Source organism: Bos taurus, chromosome 4, assembly GCF_002263795.3.
Source record: "Bos taurus isolate L1 Dominette 01449 registration number 42190680 breed Hereford chromosome 4, ARS-UCD2.0, whole genome shotgun sequence".
NCBI classification, from domain to species: Eukaryota; Metazoa; Chordata; class Mammalia; order Artiodactyla; family Bovidae; genus Bos; species Bos taurus.
The window spans coordinates 93,962,716-93,985,453 of record NC_037331.1 but is presented as its reverse complement, the minus strand read 5'-3'; the positions used below and the strand labels follow the sequence as shown (position 1 = coordinate 93,985,453).

Here is a 22,738-nt window from a genome sequence, read left to right as displayed (position 1 = left end):
TATTATGACATATACACTTCATTAATTGTGACAGGAACTGACAAACATTTCTTGGATTGCTACATTTTTGGAAGATTTGTGTAATCACATCTATGAAAATTTAAGGTAATTCCCCATACCTCAATATGGTGCATTCTGCCTTAATCTTTTTGTGTATGTGTCTTGAAACTTGTATACATGGTATTTTCTTTACGTAAATCTAAGTCTCTAAGGTATCCATTCATTTTTCAGTCTCTTTGATATACATCATACCATTGTAATCTAACATACATAGTTCTAATGTGTTGTAGACTGAACTGTGGTCCCCAAAAAGCCTATGTTGAAACCTCAAGCCCCGATTTGACTATAATTGTAGATAGAGCCTAAAAAGAGGTAATTAAAGTTAAATGAAGTCATAAGGATGGGGCCCTAGTCCAATATGACTGGTGTTCTTATGAGAAAAGGAAGAGACATCAAGAACGTGCAAGCACAGGGGGGAAAAAGAAAAGGCTATGTGAGGACACAGAAGAGGGCCATCTGCAAGCCAAAGGACACAGGCTCAGGAGAAATCAATCCTGCTAGCACCTTGATCTTAGATTTCCAACCTCTAACTGTGAAAAAAATTAATTCCTATTGTTTAAGCTATGCAGTCTGTGGTATTTTCCTATGGCAACCCTGGAAAACTAATACATAATGCCAACAATGTATCTAAATTAGGTAGTAGTGTTCCTTTCTAAGCCTTGAATAAATGCACAGTAATTCACAGATTACATTAAGAAGGAAAACATAGATGTGTCTGTTGTGAGTTACATGAAACATGTACAGTTTCTTTCAGACATGTGTTGGGGAGGAAACTGGTATTCTAATTTTCTGTGTGTGTTAGTCGCTCAGTCATGTCGGACTCTTCTTTGAGATCCCATGGACTATAGCCCACCAGGCTCCTCTGTCCACGGATTCTCTGGGCAAGAATACTGGAGTGGGTTGCCATTTCCTTCTGCATTCTAATTTTGAACATTTGAACAATTTTCAAGTTAGTTCATCCCCAAATCTAAAACTAGAGCAAACCACAGTTGCTGCTAAGGCAATCTGCTGCTGCTGCTGCTAAGTTGCCTCAGTCGTGTCCGACTCTGTGCGACCCCATAGACGGCAGCCCACCAGGTTGCCCCGTCCCTGGGATTCTCCAGGCAAGAACACTGGAGTGGGTTGCCATTTCCTTCTCCAATGCATGAAAGTGAAAAGTGAAAGTGAAGTCGCTCAGTGCTGTCCAACTCTAGCGACCCCATGGACTGCAGCCTACCAGGCCCCTCCATCCATGGGATTTTCCAGGTAAAAATACTGGAGTGGGGTGCCATTGCCTTAAAAGTATAAAAACTCCACTTTAAAAAAAAATCAGTTAGATCTTTAAGAGCATAGCATACCTGCAGATTTTCATTAACATGCAATACCACAAGAAAACTTCATTTTCTTCTGTTGAAACTTAGAAGCATTTTAGGAAAATTTCTGGCCATTGGGACGTGCTGTGACAATCCACTGGTTTATCAGAACACAGTGTGATGTTTTTATTAGAGACACGCTTCTTTGCATCCCCACAAGCAAGTCTCCAGACCTTGTGCATCCTGAACCTTGACTGTTTCAGGCCCGTGTCACCTCCTCCAGGAAGCTTGCAGGGATCTCTGGCTGGGCCCACCACGCTTCCTTAGGGCTCACTGCACTCCACCTCACCTACCTTTCTAGTGCACCTTCCCGCCTCCCCATTCCACCCCAATCCCCTCTCTGAGCTACTCCAGGCAGAAACCAGGGAAAGTTTTACTTTCACACCATCCCGCGCGGTTCAGCGGCACATTGTAGGCATCTATATTTGTTAAATAAAAGTAAACTGAACTCCCTGATGAATCTTTTCCTCAGGATTAGAAGTTCTTCCAAAGAATATGCATGAAAAGTAAAGACTGTTTCTTTTTAAAACCTCAAAACCACTAACAACTTTAACAAAACACAATTTGCTTTTTCTTGTTACTGCTGCAACCTCATTACACGGATATTTAAAAATTTACATGGGGTCAGGACACATAATTTTTTTTTAACACAGAGGTGTGAAAAATGCTTTCTCATTGCTGAAGGTGTCTGGACACATTACCAAGTACTCTGTATCCTACAGTTACTCACATTGCTTAATAAAATCTGCTCAAAAATATAAGTCCATAAACGCCCAAAGGAAGCTAAAATGATATTAATATATAGAAAATCAGCTTGTTATAGTTATTACTTTTTACTGTGGGTTCAGAACCTGGTCTGAATTTTTGCTGCTCAGCTTTCTCCCCGCACCAGAGTGGGAGCCACATATCCGGAGACTGTTTCCCTGGTAACGCTCCTAGCCTTTCCCCCGCCCCTCCTCCTCTTCCCGCGAGAAGAGACAGTCCCGTCCTTCCGGTAACTGGAGACGCACGAGCGGGTCGATTTCGCTGTCTTGCTTGGTTTCGCGCATGTGCGGTGGAGAGTGGCGCGAACCCGCCACTTCCGGCCGAAGAACACGGTGCGTTTTCGGGGTCATCTTTGTGCTTCCTGGACTAGGAGTCCGCGCGGGCCGTAGGAGTTTCGCGCCTGCGGACCTGGCGAGGGTTCAGCCAAAGGGGAATGTGGCCAGACCACCCACTGCCCGTAGTGGAAGGGAGGAAAGAAGCCATAGGAGTTGCTAAAGTTTGTACTGGGACAGCCAGGGAGGGAAGCTTTCTGCACTGGGGATTATTGACTCCTGGTCAGGGTGGCGGGAAGGGTACTGATCTGTACTTAATGGGATACGACTCCCTAGAGCAGGAACAGGCCTTAACACTTGTCTGCAAAAGATTGGCCCTAGCGAAACAGAGGAAGTATACATCCCAATGTGGACCAAAACTGCTCACTGTCCCCACTCACCCTTATTCCGTTCACACCGCGAGTATTCGCCCTTCTAAAACCTAAATCCTTGTACTTTTATTAGCAACACAAAACGGAGATGGCCTGGGTGCAGAGTTGGTAAAGATCGTAGGCAGTTAATGATTTCTGCACAAGCATGTAGCAGGAGAATAATGACGTATTTTATTTGGAATATTTTCTCACCAAACTTGGTGTTTTGGATTTCTTATAGCTCTTGGCCTGGTCCTTGTTACATATTCCAAAAACACAACACTAATCCTTGAATTGCAAAGTAAGACAGTTTTCTTTATTGGGAATGTTAAATTATTCTCTGAAGGGACCACCCAGTTCTCTGTTGATTACACTGTGGTGCCAATGAAGCTGTCATTTAGGGTTCCTTTTTCATATTAAAGGGTATTAATTAATATTAAAGGGTATTAACTAATATTAAAGGGGAAAAACATTAGAAAGATGAGGAAAAGTATGTGCAATTTTAAGTTAGCCACTGGGTGACTGAACAACAATAATAGACACAAGTTTGATTTCTTAAATGGAGCAGTAGTTCCTTTTGATTAATTCCTAAGCTTTTTGATTTTGAACAGATGCAAGGGGAGCCAAACCCAAGTGCTTCCCTTATTGACAGAACCATCAAGATGAGAAGAGAAACAGAAGCTAGGAAAGTGGTTTTAGCCTGGGGACTCCTAAATGTGTCTATGGCTGGAATGATATATACTGAAATGTAAGTTAATTAGCCAAAAAAAGTGGGAAAAAAGTAAAAATTGAAGAGGCCAACAGTTGATTCCACAAGTTTTGTGTTTTGATTTTTGGGGGGTGTGTGTGTGTGTGTCTTAATATTAAAAAGCCTTTCTGATTTTTTTCAGGACTGGAAAATTGATTAGTTCTTATTATAATGTGACATATTGGCCCCTCTGGTATATAGGTAAGTAATTTTCACTGTGATTTAGAGTTACTCCCAATGAAAAACTGCACTCAAGTTGAATTCAACTTAGTATTCATTCCTTTATTCAACACATATTTGAATGCCTGCTATGTTCCCAAAACTGGGAATACACTAGGAAGGGAACAAGGTCCATACCCTCATGGGAGGAATACTCTAGTAGAAGAGACAATCAGTTAATAAACAGTACAATTCCAGGTAATCATGAGTTCTGTTAAGAAAAATAAACTTTGGAGCTGGTAAGATTTGTATTTGTTATTCTCCCTGAATTGCCTTCCTTACTTCTCTATGTTTTCACCTTTCAAGACCAACCAGATTTTTTTCCCATTGATACCTTCCTCGGTTTCCTCTCTCTGTTCTTCAGTAGTTCTTAGGTATAATGAGTCTTTGTGGCCATTAAAATAAATTCCAAAGTCTAATACATACATTAAAGTCTTGATAGGGAAGTGATGGGGCAAGTGGAAGAGCAAGAGTTTTGAAATCTGTATACCTGAATTAGAATCATGTCTTCAGTGACTAGCTGTGTGCTATCGCAAAAGTCACCTGACTTCTTTACACCTGTTGGCAGAGCTTTAAAATCAAGGTGAAAATGTTTATTGTAAAAGGATTAATGATAATATTTTGAAACTCACTGGTAAATGCCCTACACATAATAGACATTCATTAGATGTTAACTGTTAATGAGGAATAAGAGTATAGTTTTTAATTTTTTTGTTTTTAATTTGCTAAAGTATGCATGGTTTTCTTTCTCCCATTTAAATGTTCCACTCCCCTTTTAAAAAATAAATTGTTCTCTTCCAGAGCTTGCCCTTGCATCTCTCTTCAGTCTAAATGCCTTATTTGATTTTTGGAGGTATTTCAAATGCACTGTGGCAGCAACAAGTCTGGTTGTTAGCCCTGAACAGCAAACACTTTTAGGGCTGAAAACAGCTGGTAAGTGTTTTATACCTTTTGCAAAGGTGAGGGGAAAGTTTGGCAGTAAATCTCTCAATTTAATTTTCTCATAAACTCAGCTAGAAGGGATTTCTAACGCCATCTGATTCAACTCTATTAAACAGTTTTACAATAAATTGTCTTAAGATCAATGATTATATTCCTATTTATATAAATTAAATAACATTCATAGCCTCATGGAAGTTTGTTCCATGGTTTAATTACGGTTAAAATTAAATGACTAATTTTTGCTGCATTAAAGCCAGTTTCTTATTTTGACTTGATGGAAAATGGTACACAACCATTTGTGTCTTTTGGTAATAATACTTTATGTAATTTAACAACCAAGTCACACTTACTTGCCATTTCCCTGACAAAGATTCAGTTCATTGCATTTGTTTTCATAGAAATTTTATTTACTGTATGTGTGCTCAGTTGCTCAGCCGTGACGGATTCTTTGCAACTCTTTGAAACTCACTGGTAAAATTTTTGATCTATGGACTGTGGCCCTCGGGGCTCCTCTGTCTGTGGAGTGGGTTGCCATTTCCTCCTCCAGGGGATCTTCCTTACCCAGGGGTCGAACTCTCATCTCTTGTGTCTTCTTCATTGGCAGGCAGTATACTTACACACAATTATTTGTCTGTTCCTTCTAGTTGTACAGACTACTCCTCCACGTGATCTGGCAGCAGCCCAAATCCCTCCCTCTCCACCTTCTCCTTCAATTCAGGGTCAGAGTGTGTTAAGTTATAGCCCATCTCGCTCACCCAGTACCAGCCCCAAGTTCACCACCAGCTGTATAACTGGATATAGCCCTCAGCTGCAAGGTCTGTCATCAGGTGGCAGTGGGTCTTACAGCCCCGGAGTGACCTACTCACCCATCAGTGGTTATAACAAGGTAGGCCTCTTATCTCCTACGATTTGACTTACTGTTTCTATTACTACTACTATTTTGATTACTATTTTAAAAGTGGGAGGTTTGAATTGAAAATCACCTAGTGAGTCGAAACTCTTTTTTTTTTAATCAATGAAGAAACCCAGAATCAGTGGGTAATTGACTTGCCCAAATTTGCCTATTTAAGAGCCAGGAACAGGGCTTCCTTGGTGGCTCAGTGGTGAAGAATCTGCCAGCCGGTACAGGAGACATGGGTTTGATCCCTAGTCTGGGAAGATTGCCATGAGACTACTAAACCTTGCACTGCAGTCACTGAGCCTGCCCTCCAGAGCCCGGGAGCCACAACTACTGTGCCGTGTGTAGCAACTGCTAATAAGAGAAACGACCGCAATGAGAAGCCCGCACAGGAGAGGGAAGCCCCCAGTCTCCACAGCTAGAGGAAAACCTGCACGCACAGCAGTGAAGAGCCAGCACAGCCAAAAATTTTAAAAAAGAGCCAAGAATAGAACCCAGATTTCCTGACACCAGTTAGAAGTTCTTTATATCACATCTTAAAAGAATCCTCAAAAAAAAAAAAAAAAAAGATTTAGCTTTTGCAAAAGACAATGTACTGAGGGTCACCATCTAGGATTTTTCTGCAGACTCTTTATTTATTTATTTGTTTAATTTTATTTTGGGGTGTACAGCATGGCATGTAGGGTGATGGTTCCCTACTATCTCTTGTTAAGTGAGGAGTGTCTGGCAATGAAAACAAGACCTGTGTGCAAGTCTTTGTATGGGTATAAATTTTCCGCTTTTTTGGGTAAATGCAAAGGAGCAGGATGTTTGCTATTGTATGGTTTAGTTTTGTACGAAAGTGCCACACTGTCTTCCAAAGTGACTACTGTTTTGCATTCCACCAGCAATGAATCCAAGTTCCTGTTACTCTACATCCTTGCCAGCGTTTGATGTTCAGTGCTCTGGATTTTGACCATTCTAGTTGGTGTGTTACTTTTTGAAAGTTCAAAAACCAAAACAAAGAAGTATCAATTAAAGAGAAATAAAGTCAAGTTCTTTCACTTTGTACAGCTGGCAAGCTATAGTCCCTCTCCTCCTCCTCCGTATCCTACGACCGTTGGTCCAGTGGAGAGCAGTGGGCTGAGATCTCGCTACCGCTCCTCACCCACCGTCTACAACTCCCCTACTGACAAAGAAGACTACATGACCGACCTGCGAACCTTGGATACTTTCCTTAGAAGTGAAGAAGAAAAACAGCAGAGAGTTAAGCTGGGTATGTATATATTTTACTTGGAGCTAATATACATATTTGGGGTGTTGGTTATTGTTCATATATTATTTTTCTTACTTTGATCCTATGCATAATTGTTTCAAATCTTTTTACTAATACACCTTGTGTAGCTTAGCAGAGGAATTTATTTTGTTTTTGTATTTTGTGCTGTTGGAGAAGGCAATGGCACCCCACTCCAGTACTCTTGCCTGGAAAATCCCATGGACAGAGGAGCCTGGTAGGCTGCAATCCATGGGGTCGCTAAGAGTCAGACACGACTGAGCGACTTCACTTTCACTTTTCACTTTTATGCATTGGAGAAGGAAATGGCAACCCACTCCAGTGTTCTTGCCTGGAGAATCCCAGGGACGGGGGAGCCTGGTGGGCTGCCGTCTATGGGGTCGCACAGAGTCGGACACGACTGAAGTGACTTAGCATAGCATAGCATAGCATTTTGTGCTGTTAGAATCAAATTCATCAAAATTTAAGATGTAAAATAGAGCTGAGCTAACAGAAATCTTAAACCTTTCATTTACGATTAAAAGCTTTTTTGTATAACGTAATTTATAATTTGTTTAAAAGTTGAGGTTATAAACTGTTTTTGAAGCGGTGTGTGGCAGGGCGTGGTGAAGTGAGGGTTGTCTCTTGGGGTAGTTCTTGTGAAGGTCGGTGTAGCAGGGAGAATGGAGGGAGCATGGATTTACACCAGACATGTTGCTGTTCTTCAGAACATTTTTTAACTTGTCTCTTGTTTACCTTGGGAAACAATGTTAGCAAATCTTAATCTCTTTGGGGTGGATTTGATTATTACAAAGTCAATTATTTGAAACCAAATTAGGTTATCGAGCCGAGTAATGATTTTTCCCCCTCAGGAACTTTAACAGAAAGCGCCTTCGGTGCTAAAGCACGGCCGCAATGAGGAAGCCAGTTATTGGACCATGGCTCTTTGTGTCACTCGAAGTCTCTCTATTGATTTTTAATTTAATTTTGCCTGAAAGTGCCACAGATGTCAAAGGAACAAATCAATATTACCTTGTTATTTGTCGATACATGCTTTTTCTTCTTTTTAAATTCGGAAATATTTCAAGGAAACCGAAAATTACAGAGTAAAATACAAAGAACCCTGTGTACCCTCTACATTGCCTTTGTCACAGCCAGATATTTTCTGGCTTCCATTTTTATTTCTTCTTTAACCTATACAAGTTATTTAGAAATACTGTTTGGAAGTATTATTGGTGATTGGTGTTGCTTTGAATTTCCAAATATGGGAAATGAAAGGCTTCGTTATCTTTTTTTTCCCTCCCCTAAGTTAATTGTACGGTGACTAGAGGTTTTGATCTGTACCCTATTAATTTTTTCATAGTTTTTGAAGCCTGTACCTAGGCCTGCTATTTATGACCACTTTTTGTGAGTGGATCTTAGTGTGTTGAAAAGAATGCATAGTCTATAAATATTGGGCTTCTTGTTTGTTCATTGAGTCAAGCTTCATAATGATATTCTTAAATTCTTTATTAATTTTTATCTGCTTAATTTATTACTAAGAAAGTGTGCTAAATGCACCCACTGATTGTTTCCCAATAAATGTCTCCCTGTAACTGTCAAATTTGCTAAATGTTTATGAGATTCTGTTATATGCATATAAATTCAGAATATCCTTCTAGTCAGTTACTCCTTTTATCTTTATCTCTTAGGCTTTTTGCCTTTGAGTCTGTTGTGTCTGACACTAACAGCTATACTAATTTTCTTTTGGGTATTATTTGCCTGTGTATCTATGTCCATCTATATACTTTTAAGCCTTCTGGGCCCATAGGTTTTAGGTAATTAAGTATTTTGTATGAATTAATCTGTATTAATATTTTGTGGAAAACTACTTTGAGACTATAAATATCCTTTTCTTTATCAAATTTTCACTTAATAGCTTTAATACCCTTTTAAGATTCTTTTCAAAGTTAATTATTACTGGTTGTCATGGTACTTCTCTAATTTTTCATTCCTTTTTTTATTTATCCCTTTTTTGTTTTTTATAAACTTTGTGTGTGTGTGGTTAAATTTACATAAGAGTTACCATTTTAAACATCTTAAGTGTATCATTTAGCATTACCTACATTCAGTTTGTTGTGCAGCCACTTCTTAAATATACATATTTGTTAGTATTCTCTTGTAAGGTAGAGCTTCTTTCCTCCAGTTAGGTTATTTTGATGCTTAGATTGTCTCAGATTTGGCTAGTGTGATTGTCTAGCTTCTGTGTTCTTCTGGTATCATTCTTTGAACACTCCTCCCCCCTCCCCCAACCCTACCCCCAACCCACTTCCCATAAGATTTTCCAGGCTCTTCTTTCTCTAGTAACTAGCTTTGGAATTAGTCTGTTTTTCTGGGGGGTCATGTTTGCTTTTAGTGGAGAAAGATATTTTGTAATTAATGTCTGTGCACTGGATATGCCATGGTTAATCTTAAGTCCACTGGGCAGACAGCTGGGAAACAGATATGGAAACACTCACACACACACACTTGTATATTTCTCCATCCGTCCGTGAAAGTGAAGTCGGACAGTTGTGTCCAACTCCTTGCAACCCTACAGACTGTGGCCCACCAGGCTCCTCCGTCCATGGGATTTTCCAGGCAAGAATATTGGAGTGGGTTGCCATTTCCTTCTCCAGGAGATCTTCCCGACCCAGGGATCGAACCCAGCTCTCCTGCATTGCAAGCAGACTCTTTACTGTCTGAGCCACCAGGGAATCCATCTATATGTATTAAAAACCATAAGTTCCTGTGATACCTCCAATTCCAGTCCAACTATACAGGGTTTGTCTTAGCCTCCTTCCTTTACAGATTTATAACTCCTTTCTCCAATAATGAGAAAATGGACACTCACATATACTGTTTGTTGTTCAGTCGCTAAGTCGTGTCCGACTCTTTGTGACCCCATGGACTGCAGCACGCCAGACTCCTCTGTCTTCCACTATCTCCTAGAGCTTGCTCAAATTCATGTCCATTGAGTCAGTGATGCTGTCTAACCATCTCATCCTCTGTCGTCACCTTCTCCTTTTGCCTTCTGTCTCTCCGAGCGTCAGTCTTTTCCATTGCGGTAATTCTTTGCATGAGGTGGCCAAGGTATTGAAAGCCTCAGCTTTAGCATCAGTCCTTCCACTGAATATTCAGGGTTGATTTCCTTTAGGATTGACTGGTTTGATTTCCTTGCAGTCTAGGGGCCTCTCAGGAGTCCTCTCCAACACCACAGTTCAAAAGCATCTATTCTTCAGCACTCAGCCTGCTTTATCATTGAACTCTCACATCCATACCTGACTACTGGAAAAACCACAGCTTTGACTTATACACACCTTTGTTGTCAAAGTGATGTCTCTGCCTTTTAATACACTGTCTGGGTTTGTCATAGCTTTCCTCACAAGGATCATCTTTTTATTTCATGGCTGCAGTCACTGTCTGCAGTGATTTTGGAGCCCAAGAAAATAGTCTGTCACTGCTTCCACTTTTTCCCCTTCTGTTTGCCATGAAGTGATGGAACCAGATGCCATGATCTTCATTTTCTGAATGTTGAGTTTTCAGCCAACATTTTCACTTTCTTCTTTCACCCTCCTCAAGAGGCTCTTTAGTTCCTCTTCATTTTCTGCCATTAGAGTGGTATCATCGGCATTTATGAGGTTGTTGATATTTCTCCTGGCAGTCTTGATTCCAGCTTGTGCTTCATCCAGCCCATCATTTCACATGATGTGCTCTGCGTAGAAGTTAAATAAGCAGGGTGACAGTATCCAGCCTTGCTGTATTCCTTTTGCAATTTGAAACCAATCTGTTCCATATCTGGTTCTAACTGTCGCTTCTTGACCTGTACACAGGTTTCTCAGAAGGTAGTTTACATGCATCTCCTAAGAACAAGGACATTTTCCTTTCTGACTACCATATGATTTTCATATTTAAGTTACTACTATTCTTCATATTTACCTTTCCTCCAGTGGACCCAATAACGACCTTGGTAGCTCTTTTCTTTTATTGATGGAGGATCCAGTCAGGGACCACATATTTCATTTAATTGTCATGCTTCTTTAGTCTTTTTTCATCTGGACCATTTATGAGTGTTTGTTCTCTTTTTTGTCTTTTATGACATTTACATTTTGAAGATACAAGGCCAGTTTGGTAGATTTGTATTTGTGTGATGGTTTTCTCATTGTTAGATTCATTTTAAATATTTTTTGGCAAGAATAAAACTTAGCTGGTGGTATGTTCCTTTCAGTGCATCACATCAGAGGATACATGATATTATTTGTCCCTCTATTGGCAAAGTTAAATTGGATCTCCTGGTCATAGTGATGGCACAGTTTGTTCATAGTAGCTTTTCCCTTCTGTAATTTATGAACAATCTATATAGTATGATGCTTTTGAGACTTAGGACTATGCTGTTCCCTTAAGCAGTCTTTCCCTCCAGCAGTTTTAGCATCCATTGATGATCCAGTGTTACTACAGTAGTAGTTGCAAAAGGGAGACTTTCTAATATTTCCATTTCTTCAGTGCACGTTTAGTATTTTGGCATTCTGCTATAAAGAAGAGCATTCTGTTTTATTCCTCACTCCACAGTTTGTTTTATCCAGTTAGGACTGATGGTTCTGTCTTTTTAATTTAAACTTTAAACTGCTATTTAACTCATTGAGTTTTTTAATTTGTCTTTTTTTTTTTTTCTGGTTTCAACATTTTATTTGCTTCTCTTTGATATATGCCTGATTTATTTTAGAGTATCTTGCTTTGTTCTTATGTTTTCCATTCTTTTTCTTATCTCAGTCACTTTAAGCATACTTTAAAATTCCTGTCCAGTAGCTCCATTATCTAAAGTTCTTGATTACATACTAACATTTTTTTCTTGTTGATGCATTTTCTTGGAGATATGTTTCTTTGTGTTTTACGCATTTTTCATTTTTGGTAAGCCTGTCTTCGGTAGAGTTTCATCTGTGCTGTTTCGGTCTTAGGCAGGCTGGATGGAAGCCTTTTGTTTCCTCCTAGCAGTTTCATATTTGCCTCTATCCGGTGATTGAGGAATATCATTGATCCTGAATTAATTTAAGTAATTTCTGGGCTTGGAGGTTCCTGGACCTTACAGGGAGTATAAATGGGTGCAGTAAACCCACATGAAGGCGGAGCTGTAATTTTTAAATCTCTGGGGATTTCTTTTTAAAAACAACCTAAGAGAGACAGGCTTCCCTGTTACCTCCTGGTGTCAGTGAACAGATGTTCTTTTCCTTATCCACTGAGAACACAGCCCCTTGAGGTCCTCAGCTGTGTGCCAGGTGCAGGGAATAGAGGTAGGAAGGAGGCCTCAGTCTAGCCCGATACCTGTATGCACATTTCCAGTTCCCAGGCACTGAAGTCCACACTGATAGGTTTCCCAAAGCCTACAAAATTCTCCAGAGCAACCGCAGCATCACTTCACACACGGACCACTGGCCACTCTGATTTTCAATTCCCTCTTCATTTTTAGCAGCTATTCCTATTACATGTTTGCAAGCTCCATTATTCATTTAAATTATATGTTTTATTATTCTTACATCTTTGGGGTTGTCCAACTGCGGATTTTGTGCTATTTTGGTGGTGAGGGTCATTATAGAGAGGCCCTGTTGTGTCACTTCTTGCTATATATTTTCCTTGTACTTTAGCTCATGTACAACAGATATAAAACTGTATTTCTGTCATCTACATAGAACTTTTGTCATCTAAAGCCAGACTTCTTTGAAATTTTCCTTAAGTTCAGGTTTGCCCTCAGAAAGCTTGATTATCGTTTTTAAAATTAACAGTCAAAATAATTAGTCAAAATAGGGTAAACTGTTTGCTCTTATCATGACCCCATGTCTCTTCCTTTTTTATTCCCTATGTATTCAGTCATTGTACTTGTTTAAAACTTTTCTTGACAGTATTCATTCTTCTAAGTCAATGTTGCCAGAAGTTCTACTTGGAAATATCACACCAAGTGTGATATTTCTTTATTATACATAGTTATTATCTTTATGCCAGTATGGAGCATACTTTCACCAATGCTACCAGCACAAGACTGGCTCACATCCAAGGTTTTGATGCTGTGACTTGAAATACTGCCACATGTCCCTTTCATTTCTCATCCTCCATGCCTCTAAACATCAAAAGAAGACCAGTTTTATTATTTTATAATCATGCCTTTTAAAAAATACTGCTAAGATTAAAAAAACTAGTCTCTCTTTGTGATTTTTCTGTGAGGGTACTAAATATCAATTGATATTTTGACATCAGTTAAACTTTGAAAAAAATAAACTCTTCCTAAGCATCAGTGGACATGAGTTTGACCAAGCTCTGGGAGATGGTAAAGGACAGGGAAGCCTGGGGTGCTGCAGTCCATGGGGTCACAGTCGGACATGACTGAGTCAGACACGACTGAGTGACTCAACAACAGCAAAGTATCATATAATTGTCATTGAAAATTTGCTGTTTATTAACGACTTGTCCTAGATGTTGGGCTTCCCAGGTGGCGCAGTGGTAAAGAACCCGCCTGCTAATGCAAAAGACGTGGGTTCAGTCCCTGGGTTGGGAAGATTCCCCTGGAGTAGGAAATGGCAACCCACTCTAGTATACTTGCCTGGAAAATTCCATGGACAGAGGAGCCTGATGGGCTACAGTCCATGGGGTTATAAAGAGTCAGACACGATTGAGCACACACGTACTAGATACTAGGGGGAAAAATACTCCCTGCCCTCGAGGAGCTCAAATTTTGTTTGGGAAAGGAGACAAACCTTAAAATGTGTTAAGTACTGTGGTAAAGTCCCCTGTGGTATTAAGTCCCTAAATGTGACTGTTTACATTTCCTAAAAGTAAAATGATAAACCTAGAAGTGTAATCAGCAGACAGTCTCTTAATACAAGACAAGAGTTACTAAACTATAAATAGACCACAGTGTAGCACTCGGAAGAGTGAGTTTAGCTGCTAGCCAAAAGACTAGTATATTAATAGGAGGCGGTAGTTATCCCATTCAGAAAGAGCTTCTAAAAATTCAAGCAAGAACTTAGCCTATTTATTTCCTGATGAAATTTGTCTTTTGTTTCTCTCTGAATCATTGGAAAGTCTTAAGAGAATGAAACAAGCTTAATTTTACAACAAAAATAAGCAGACACTTTCAACCACTTAGAAATCTCATGGCTGTTAAAGTGATACTGCTCAGAAAAAGTTCTTTTTAATGTTTAGCATGAGCACTCCATTTCTCTAAAGAAAAGATAATGTTGGGAGGAGAGAAGACTTTGTCTTGGGTTGCCATTGCATAGGTTCCTAGATACCCAGAGCTCATATACCAGCCCCTTATATCAAAATTACTACACCATACTGTGATACTCCTTCCATTCATCGTTGTAGGAAGCCCAGATTCTACTTCGCCTCCCACCAGTCCTACTTTCTGGAACTACAGCCGTTCTGTGGGGGATTATGCACAGACTTTGAAGAAGTTTCAGTATCAGCTTGCCTGTAGGTCTCAGGCGCCATGTGCTAACAAAGATGAAGCCGATCTCAGCTCTAAACAAGCTGCAGAGGAGGTAAATGGAAAATGAAAGTGACTTGATGTTTGTGATTTACAGGTTGTTTGAAAGTCTTCTTTTCTACTTCTGGAAATTGTTCTCTGTAACATCCACTTTTACTGGCTAGAAATGTAAATCTGGCACATGTTATACACTAGAAAGGGGCTTTCCTGGTGGCTCAGATGGTAAAGAGTCTGCCCGCAGTGTGGGAGACCTGGGTTCAATCCCTGGGTCTCAAGATCCTCTGGAGAAGGGAATGGCAAACCACTACAGTCCATAGGGTCTCAAAGAGTCGCACACAACTGAGCGACTTCACTGTCACTTTCTCAAACACTAGAAAGACCCCTAGCTAACTTGTGTATTGAAAATTGAATTATATTCTACATTTTACTCTTTATGACACAGAGTTAACATTAGTGTCCTACCTAAAACATTTTGTGGCACTCATTCATAAAAAGATACCTCAGGTATCTATTTGTACTTAACACATACAAGATTCTTGCTCTTAAAATAACATTTGGATTAGAACATTTGACTAGAATATACATTTGATATGGAACATTTTGTAGTTTCATCAGTTTAGTACCAAATAAAGGATTTTGAATTTTCTTCTTAAAAGAAAGAATATTCTTTGAACATACCAATGTAAGGAATTTTAAATGTATGTGCATGAATAGCAACTACTACATGTTAATCAGGTCAGTATTGATGATCGTGAAGTTTTTTACAGAGTATTCAAAATATATCTGAGGGTGGAGGAAGGGATGACTGATAACCTGGCAAGACTTTTCCTCACTGATCGTTCATTCTAAACATTTTTTTTTTTTTTTAACAGGTTTGGGCAAGAGTAACTATGAATAGACAACTTCTTGATCATATGGATTCATGGACAGCTAAATTCAGAAATGTGAGTTTTGACATTACTCTGGGACAATGTTTGTGCCTCTTTATATACAAAGTATGTTATTAGAGTATCAGTTAGAGATGTTAATTATTAGACTATCAGAATTAAATATTACTAAAACTGCACTATGGGTGACACACACAAGGATGAAGAAGACGTTTACCATATGGTGTCTGCATTCTTGGGACTTTTCCCCTCAACACTTAGCAAATCACCGTATTTTGAGTGGATAAAGGAACAGTGTATTTAGTTGTTAAGATCTTCCCTTTCCCAACATCTCAATTTTGCTTTTCAGAGAGCTTTCCTATCAGAGCCTGTTGTGTGTCTAGACATGTGAGGGAAGCAAAAATGAGGTCATTATTCTCTGAAAACTTCAGTGTTAAAGAACATAACATATACTTGAAGCTGCTTCAGAGTGTATCCTTTTCTTCAATTTTTCATGAGAAGAGCCTTCTAATCTTTGGCCTGGAGCTTGGCAAAAGCCAGCTCTCCCACATACAGAGTGAGTTTCCTGGTTTCAACCCTACCTCATTCTATTGCTCTCTGTAGTACCCACATGTCCCCAGTCTAGGGGGTAAATTGGCCCCTCCTCCACTGCAGGAAGCCCCACTTAGACTCTGTAGAAGCTTCTTCCACTGTTTCATCCTCCACCATTTACTCGCCAACTCCCCATCTTCTGGAAATATTATTTGTTGAAGTCATTTATTTGTACTCATTTTTTGTTCTTTTGCTGTAATTTACATAGGGTATCAAGAGAGGGTATGGTGAAAATAGTAGGCTGCTTTATTGAACCAGAAGCCTGGTTGGCTTTCTTGAATAAAAATTCCGTAGCCAGCCCTAGAACTACTCAGTGAGGCCTCCTAGGAGTGAGGCCTCGATTTCTCTCCTGCACCTCAGACAATTTTGTTGCAGCCTAAGTGTGGCTGGCAAGTAGGATACATTTAATAAATGTTGGAAGAATGAACAAGTGAAATGATGTGCTAGGACTGTACTTCCTTTTATTTCCACTTATAGGCTTATCTAAAAATGCTAATATATTTAAAAGACAAAGTCTTGGTCAGGAGTATTAGCTTGGAAGAAATGCAAACACAATCCTTGATCTGAATTCCTTAGGCTACAATGTTCTGAAATTTAGGGGATTTTATGTAGTTTCTTTTGAAAAGCAGTGTATACATATACCATATATTTTATAATGCAGTAGCAGGGTCTTTTTAGGACTCAGTAATCAACCACATTATTGTTTCTGCAGCAAAACATATGAGCAATCATGCTGAGTAAGATAAAGTCTAAAAATAGTTACACAGGAATTCAATTCAGGTCTTGCCAATATATCAAATTTTCTTGCTAACTAAATTATAAAAACACATCATTTTCAGAGGTTTTTTAATTAAGAGTTGTATAACTTGTATTTGATCTGAAACTTTTTTTCATCCTTCTGCTATATGGTTAAACAGAAAGGGTAGTTGAAGTAGTGATAGTGGAAGGTAGTGGAAAAGGTAGTGGAAGCAGAAAGGGTAGTTGAAGTTGGTGTTGAACACACACCCAAAACCCATAACACAAAACCAGGTTGGGTGTGGATTCTTTGAACAGTCTTTTCACGTACCATGCAAAGTGGCGTTTGAAATTCCTAGTCCTAAAGTGAATAGTATAATATTTACAAACTAGTTTTAAATATAATAATATCCATTTTCCACATGGTTAGGGAATTGAGGGAGCCTGCTGAGAGATAATCAGTTATGCTAGTTTTAAAAACTATTATACTAAAAAAAAAAACTATTATACTAATCACAAACCAGTAAAAAATATGTGACTAACTACCCTAGAAATAAAAACTAAAGATGATCCTTTTAGCTAAGTATTAATATATAATCATAGAAGAATTTAAGAAAAACTTAACATGTAACTGTAAATTTTATATCTTCAAAAAACAGGCAAACAGGCATATCTGATTTAAGAGTATAACTTCATTAACTTGCATTCTGTTAGCATATTTACTTAACTCTGTAACTGTGGCTGCTGTTACTTCCATTCTCTTTCACTATGTACTCTATTAATATTCAAGTACAAGACGGTAAAAAAAACTTTCACGAAAATAATCTTTTGAGAAATGCTTTAAAATTATGTGTGTAAAATCATTCATCTCATTTCTCCCTAGTGGATCAACGAGACAATATTAGTGCCGCTTGTGCAAGAGATTGAGTCTGTCAGCACGCAGATGAGGCGAATGGGTTGTCCAGAGCTGCAAATAGGAGGTATGTGAGAACAGAGCCCAGCATTTGAGTTCCTTCAGTGAATCTGCCAAGTGGAAAATTTCTTCTTGTAATGGGCTATTTAACAGCATCCTTTGTTACCTTTTTTCTTTTTTTTTTTTTTTTACATTTTCCTGATGGCTAATAATACTGAGCATCTATTCATGTGCTGAGCCCTTTGTATATCTTCTTAGGAGAAATACCTTTTCAGATCTTTTACCCATTTTATTCCCCCCCTTACCCATTTTTAAATTGAGTTGTCTTTATTATTGAGTTGTAGGTGTTCTTTATATATTCAAGATACAAGTAGCTTATTAGATATTAATTACAAAATTGTATAAAGCATAAAAAATGTATAACAATGTGCTAATTTAAAATCCCCCATTTTCAATTATCTGCTAAAAATAAAACTTAAAGTTTAGTGTAATATAATTTGCCTAAAGTATATATACTATAACTTACTTAGTGCTAAGTAGTGAAGTTTAAAAAATGTAAGGAGTATTTTAGTCAACCAGATCTTTCTAGAGAATGGATTTCTCTTTGAAATATGTAAAAGCTTTGGATTGCATATTAACAGTTTCCACTTGCTTTGGGTATCTTTTCATCAGTCTTTATTCTCTGGGTTAAGTATAAAATTGTACATTGCTAAAGTACTGGCATCATTGACTCAGTGGACATGAGTTTGGGCAAACTCTGAGAGATAGTGAAGGACAGGAAAGCTTGACGTGCCACAGTCAAGGGGTCACAAAGAGTCAGACACAGCTGAGCGACTGAACAACAAAGTACCAATTTACTAAGTACCCCAGTTTTTTTGTTTAGTTATTTGGCTGTGCTGGGTCTTACTTAGTTGCAGCATCTGGGATCTAGTTCCCTGACCAGGGATCAAACCTGGGCCCCCTGCATTGTGGAAGTCCCCAGATGTTTTATATGTAGTGTACACAACATTCACATTAACCTTGAAAGCTAGCTTTTAGTGCCTGTTTTATGGAACAGGCCACTAAGACTCAGAGAGGTAAAGTAACTAGCCCAGTGATTTGAGGCCAGAGCTCTCTGACTGCAGAGTTAGAAGGGTTACTTCCTAGGTCTTGGTAGTATTATTTGAACTTATAGTTAACTTTTTTGAGATTTTTTATAAGCTATAAAAATAAGTATCTTTCATATTTTACCAATGTGATGTGTTTTTTAGGAAAGAACAGCATTGTTTTATCACTGCAAAAACAACATGTGTATGTTCATTGTAGAAAATTTGGAAAGTGGGTTTTCCTGGTGGTAAAGAATCCACCTGCCAGTGTAGGTTCAATCCCTGGTTTGGGAACATCCCCTGGAGAAGGAAATGGCAACCCACTCCGGTATTCCCCAATCAGTCAGTTGTTTTTTTGTTTTGTTTTTTACTTTAATCATGAAAACTGTTCAGTTTTAGTTTTCATAGAAAGATCTTTCAAGAGGGAGGGGACATATGTATCAGATCAGATCAGTTGCTCAGTCGTGTCTGACTCTTTGCGACCCCATGAATCGCAGCACGCCAGGCCTCCCTCTCCATCACCAACTCCCAGAGTTCACTCAGACTCACGTCCATCGAGTCAGTGATGCCATCCAGCCATCTCATCCTCTGTCGTCCCCTTCTCCTCCTGCCCTCAATCCCTCCCAGCATCAGAGTCTTTTCCAATGAGTCAACTCTTCCCATGAGGTGGCCAAAGTACTGGAGTTTCAGCTTTAGCATCATTCCTTCCAAAGAAATCCCAGGGCTGATCTCCTTCAGAATGGACTGGTTGGATCTCCTTGCAGTCCAAGGGACTCTCAAGAGTCTTCTTCAACACCACAGTTCAAAAGCATCACTTCTTCGGCGCTCAACCTTCTTCACAGTCCAACTCTCACATCCATACATGACCACAGGAAAAACCATAGCCTTGACTAGACGAACCTTTCTTGGCAAAGTAATGTCTCTGCTTTTGAATATGCTATCTAGGTTGGTCATAACTTTCCTTCCAAGGAGTAAGCATCTTTTCATTTCATGGCTGCGGTCACCATCTGCAGTGATTTTGGAGCCCACAAAAATAAAGTCTGACACCGTTTCCACTGTTTCCCCATCTATTTGCCATGAAGTGATGGGACCGGATGCCATGATCTTTGTTTTCTGAATGTTGAGCTTTAAGCCCACTTTTTCACTCTCCACTTTCACCTTCATCAAGAGGCTTTTTAGTTCCTCTTCACTTTCTGCCATAAGGGTGGTGTCATCTGCATATCTGAGGTGATTGATATTTCTCCTGGCAATCTTGATTCCAGCTTGTGTTTCTTCCAGTCCAGCGTTTCTCATAATGTACTCTGCATATAAGTTAAATAAACAGGGTGACAGTATACAGCCTTGACATACCCCTTTTCCTATTTGGAAGCAGTCTGTTTTTCCATGTCCAGTTCTAACTGTTGCTTCCTGATCTGCATACAGATTTCTCAAGAGGCAGATCAGGTGGTCTGGTATTCCCATCTCTTGAAGAATTTTCCACAGTTCATTGTGATCCACACAGTCAAAGGCTTTGGCATAGTCAATAAAGCAGAAATAGATGTTTTTCTGGAACGCCCTTGCTTTTTCCATGATCCAGCGGATGTTGGCAATTTGATCTCTGGTTCCTCTGCCTTTTCTAAAGCCAGCTTGAACATCAGGAAGTTCACGGTTCACATATTGCTGAAGCCTGGCTTGGAGAATTTTGAGCATTACTTTACTAGCGTGTGAGATGAGTGCAATTGTGCGGTAGTTTGAGCATTCTTTGGCATTGCCTTTCTTTGGGATTAGAATGAAAACTGACCTTTTGCAGTCCTGTGGCCACTGCTGAGTTTTCCAAATGTGCTGGCATATTGAGTGCAGCACTTTCACAGCATCATCTTTCAGGATTTGGAATAGCTCAACTGGGATTCCATCACCTCCACTAGCTTTGTTCGTAGTGATGCTTTCTAAGGCCCACTTGACTTCACATTCCAGGATGTCTGGTTCTAGGTCAGTGATCCCACCATCGTGATTATCTGGGTCGTAAAGATCTTTTTTATACAGTTCTTCTGTGTATTCTTGCCATCTCTTCTTAATATCTTCTGCTTCTGTTAGGCCCATACCATTTCTGTCCTTTATTGAGCCCATCTTTGCATGAAATGTTCCTTTGGTATCTCTGATTTTCTTGAAGAGATCTCTAGTCTTTCCCATTCTGTTGTTTTCCTCTATTTCTTTGCATTGATCACTGAAGAAGGCTTTCTTATCTCTTCTTGCTATTCTTTGGAATTCTGCATTCAGATGTTTATATCTTTCCTTTTCTCCTTTGTTTTTCGCTTCTCTTCTTTTCACAGCTATTTGTAAGGCCTCCCCAGAAAGCCATTTTGCTTTTTTGCATTTCTTTTCCATGGGAATGGTCTTGATCCCTGTTTCCTGTACAGTGTCACAAACCTCATTCCATAGTTCATCAGGCACTCTATCTATCAGATCTAGGCCCTTAAATCTATTTCTCACTTCCACTGTATAATCATAAGGGATTTGATTTAGGTCATACCTGAATGGTCTAGTGGTTTTCCCTACTTTCTTCAGTTTAAGTCTGAATTTGGCAATAAGGAGTTCATGGTCTGAGCCACAGTCAGCTCCTGGTCTTGTTTTTGCTGACTGTATAGAGCTTCTCCATCTTTGGCTGCAAAGAATATAATCAATCTGATTTCAGTGTTGACCATCTGGTGATGTCCATGTGTAGAGTCTTCTCTTGTGTTGTTGGAAGAGGGTGTTTGTTATGACCAGTGCATTTTCTTGGCAAAACTCTATTAGTCTTTGCCCTGCTTCATTCCATATCCCAAGGCCAAATTTGCCTGTTACTCCAGGTGTTTCTTGACTTCCTACTTTTGCATTCCAGTCCCCTGTAATGAAAAGGACATCTTTTTTGGGTCTTAGTTCTAAAAGGTCTTGTAGATCTTCATAGAACCGTTCAACTTCAGCTTCTTCAGCGTTACTGGTTGGGGCATAGACTTGGATTACTGTGATATTGAATGGTTTGCCTTGGAAACGAACAGAGATCATTCTGTCGTTTTTGAGATTGCATCGAAGTACTGCATTTCGGATCTTTTGTTGACCATGATGGCTACTCCATTTCTTCTGAGGGATTCCTGCCCGCAGTAGTAGATATAATGGTCATCTAAGTTAAATTCAGTCCAGTTCAGTTCGCTGATTGCTAGAATGTCAACATTCACTCTTATCATCTCTTGTTTGACCACTTCCAATTTGCCTTGATTCATGGACCTGACATTCCAGGTTCCTATGCAGTATTGGTCTTTACAGCATCGGACCTTGCTTCTATCACCAGTCACATCCACAGCTGGGTATTCTTTTTGCTTTGGCTCCATCCCTTCATTCTTTCTGGAGTTATTTCTCCACTGATCTCCAGTAGCATATTGGGCACCTACTGACCTGGGGAGTTTCTCTTTCAGTATCCTATCATTTTGCCTTTTCATACTGTTCATGGGGTTCTCAAGGCAAGAATACTGAAGTGGTTTGCCATTCCCTTCTCCAGTGGACCACATTCTGTCAGATCTCTCCACCATGACCCGCCCATTTTAGGTTGCCCCACGGACATGGCTTAGTTTCATTGAGTTAGACAAGGCTTCAGTCCTAGTGTGATTAGATTGACTAGTTGTCTATGAGTATGGTTTCATTGTGTCTGCCCTCTGATGCCCTCTTGCAACACCTACCATCTTACTTGGGTTTGTCTTACCTTGGGCATGGGGTATCTCTTCATGGCTGCTCCAGCAAAGCACAGCCAATGCTCCTTACCTTGGACGAGGGGTATCAGGACATATGTATACCTATGGCTGATTCATGTTTTTATTTGGCAGAAAGCAACAAAATTCTGTAAAGCAATTGTCCATCAATTTAAAAATAAATTTAAAAAAAACATGGAGAATCAGTCAGTTTTAGTTACAATTGTGTATTCTTTTTTGGAGAAAGATACTATGATAATCAACTATATATATCAGTTGTACGTTATATCATAATTTAAGAACATGTGGAAAGTATGTATTTGGGAGTTGAGCAAATAGTATGTATGTGTATATGTTTTTAATTGAATTAAAGTCATACCTCCTTTTTTCCCTCCACTTTTTCTTTTTGTTAAGTA

The 22,738-nt window shown here is 39.3% G+C and overlaps 1 protein-coding gene across 3 annotated transcripts in view; it reads left to right on the top strand.

Annotated features, from left to right (window-relative positions):
* The first annotated feature begins 81 nt into the window (after nt 1-81).
* The window catches only part of TMEM209 (transmembrane protein 209), a 34,466-nt gene continuing 11,809 nt past the window's right edge, over nt 82-22,738 (top strand). The window contains exons 1-9 of one of the 3 annotated variants that reach the window (XM_059885940.1): nt 82-105; nt 3,471-3,607; nt 3,750-3,808; nt 4,628-4,759; nt 5,413-5,654; nt 6,720-6,921; nt 14,293-14,468; nt 15,286-15,357; nt 17,510-17,606. In XM_059885940.1, coding sequence (XP_059741923.1) covers nt 3,471-3,607; nt 3,750-3,808; nt 4,628-4,759; nt 5,413-5,654; nt 6,720-6,921; nt 14,293-14,468; nt 15,286-15,357; nt 17,510-17,606 — 1,117 coding nt within the window. In that variant the 5' untranslated portion in view covers nt 82-105. Of the gene's footprint in view, nt 106-2,478; nt 2,674-3,470; nt 3,608-3,749; nt 3,809-4,627; nt 4,760-5,412; nt 5,655-6,719; nt 6,922-14,292; nt 14,469-15,285; nt 15,358-17,509; nt 17,607-22,738 lie in introns of those variants that run through there. The other 2 variants (XM_002686941.7, XM_005205743.5) reach the window with 2 other exon arrangements.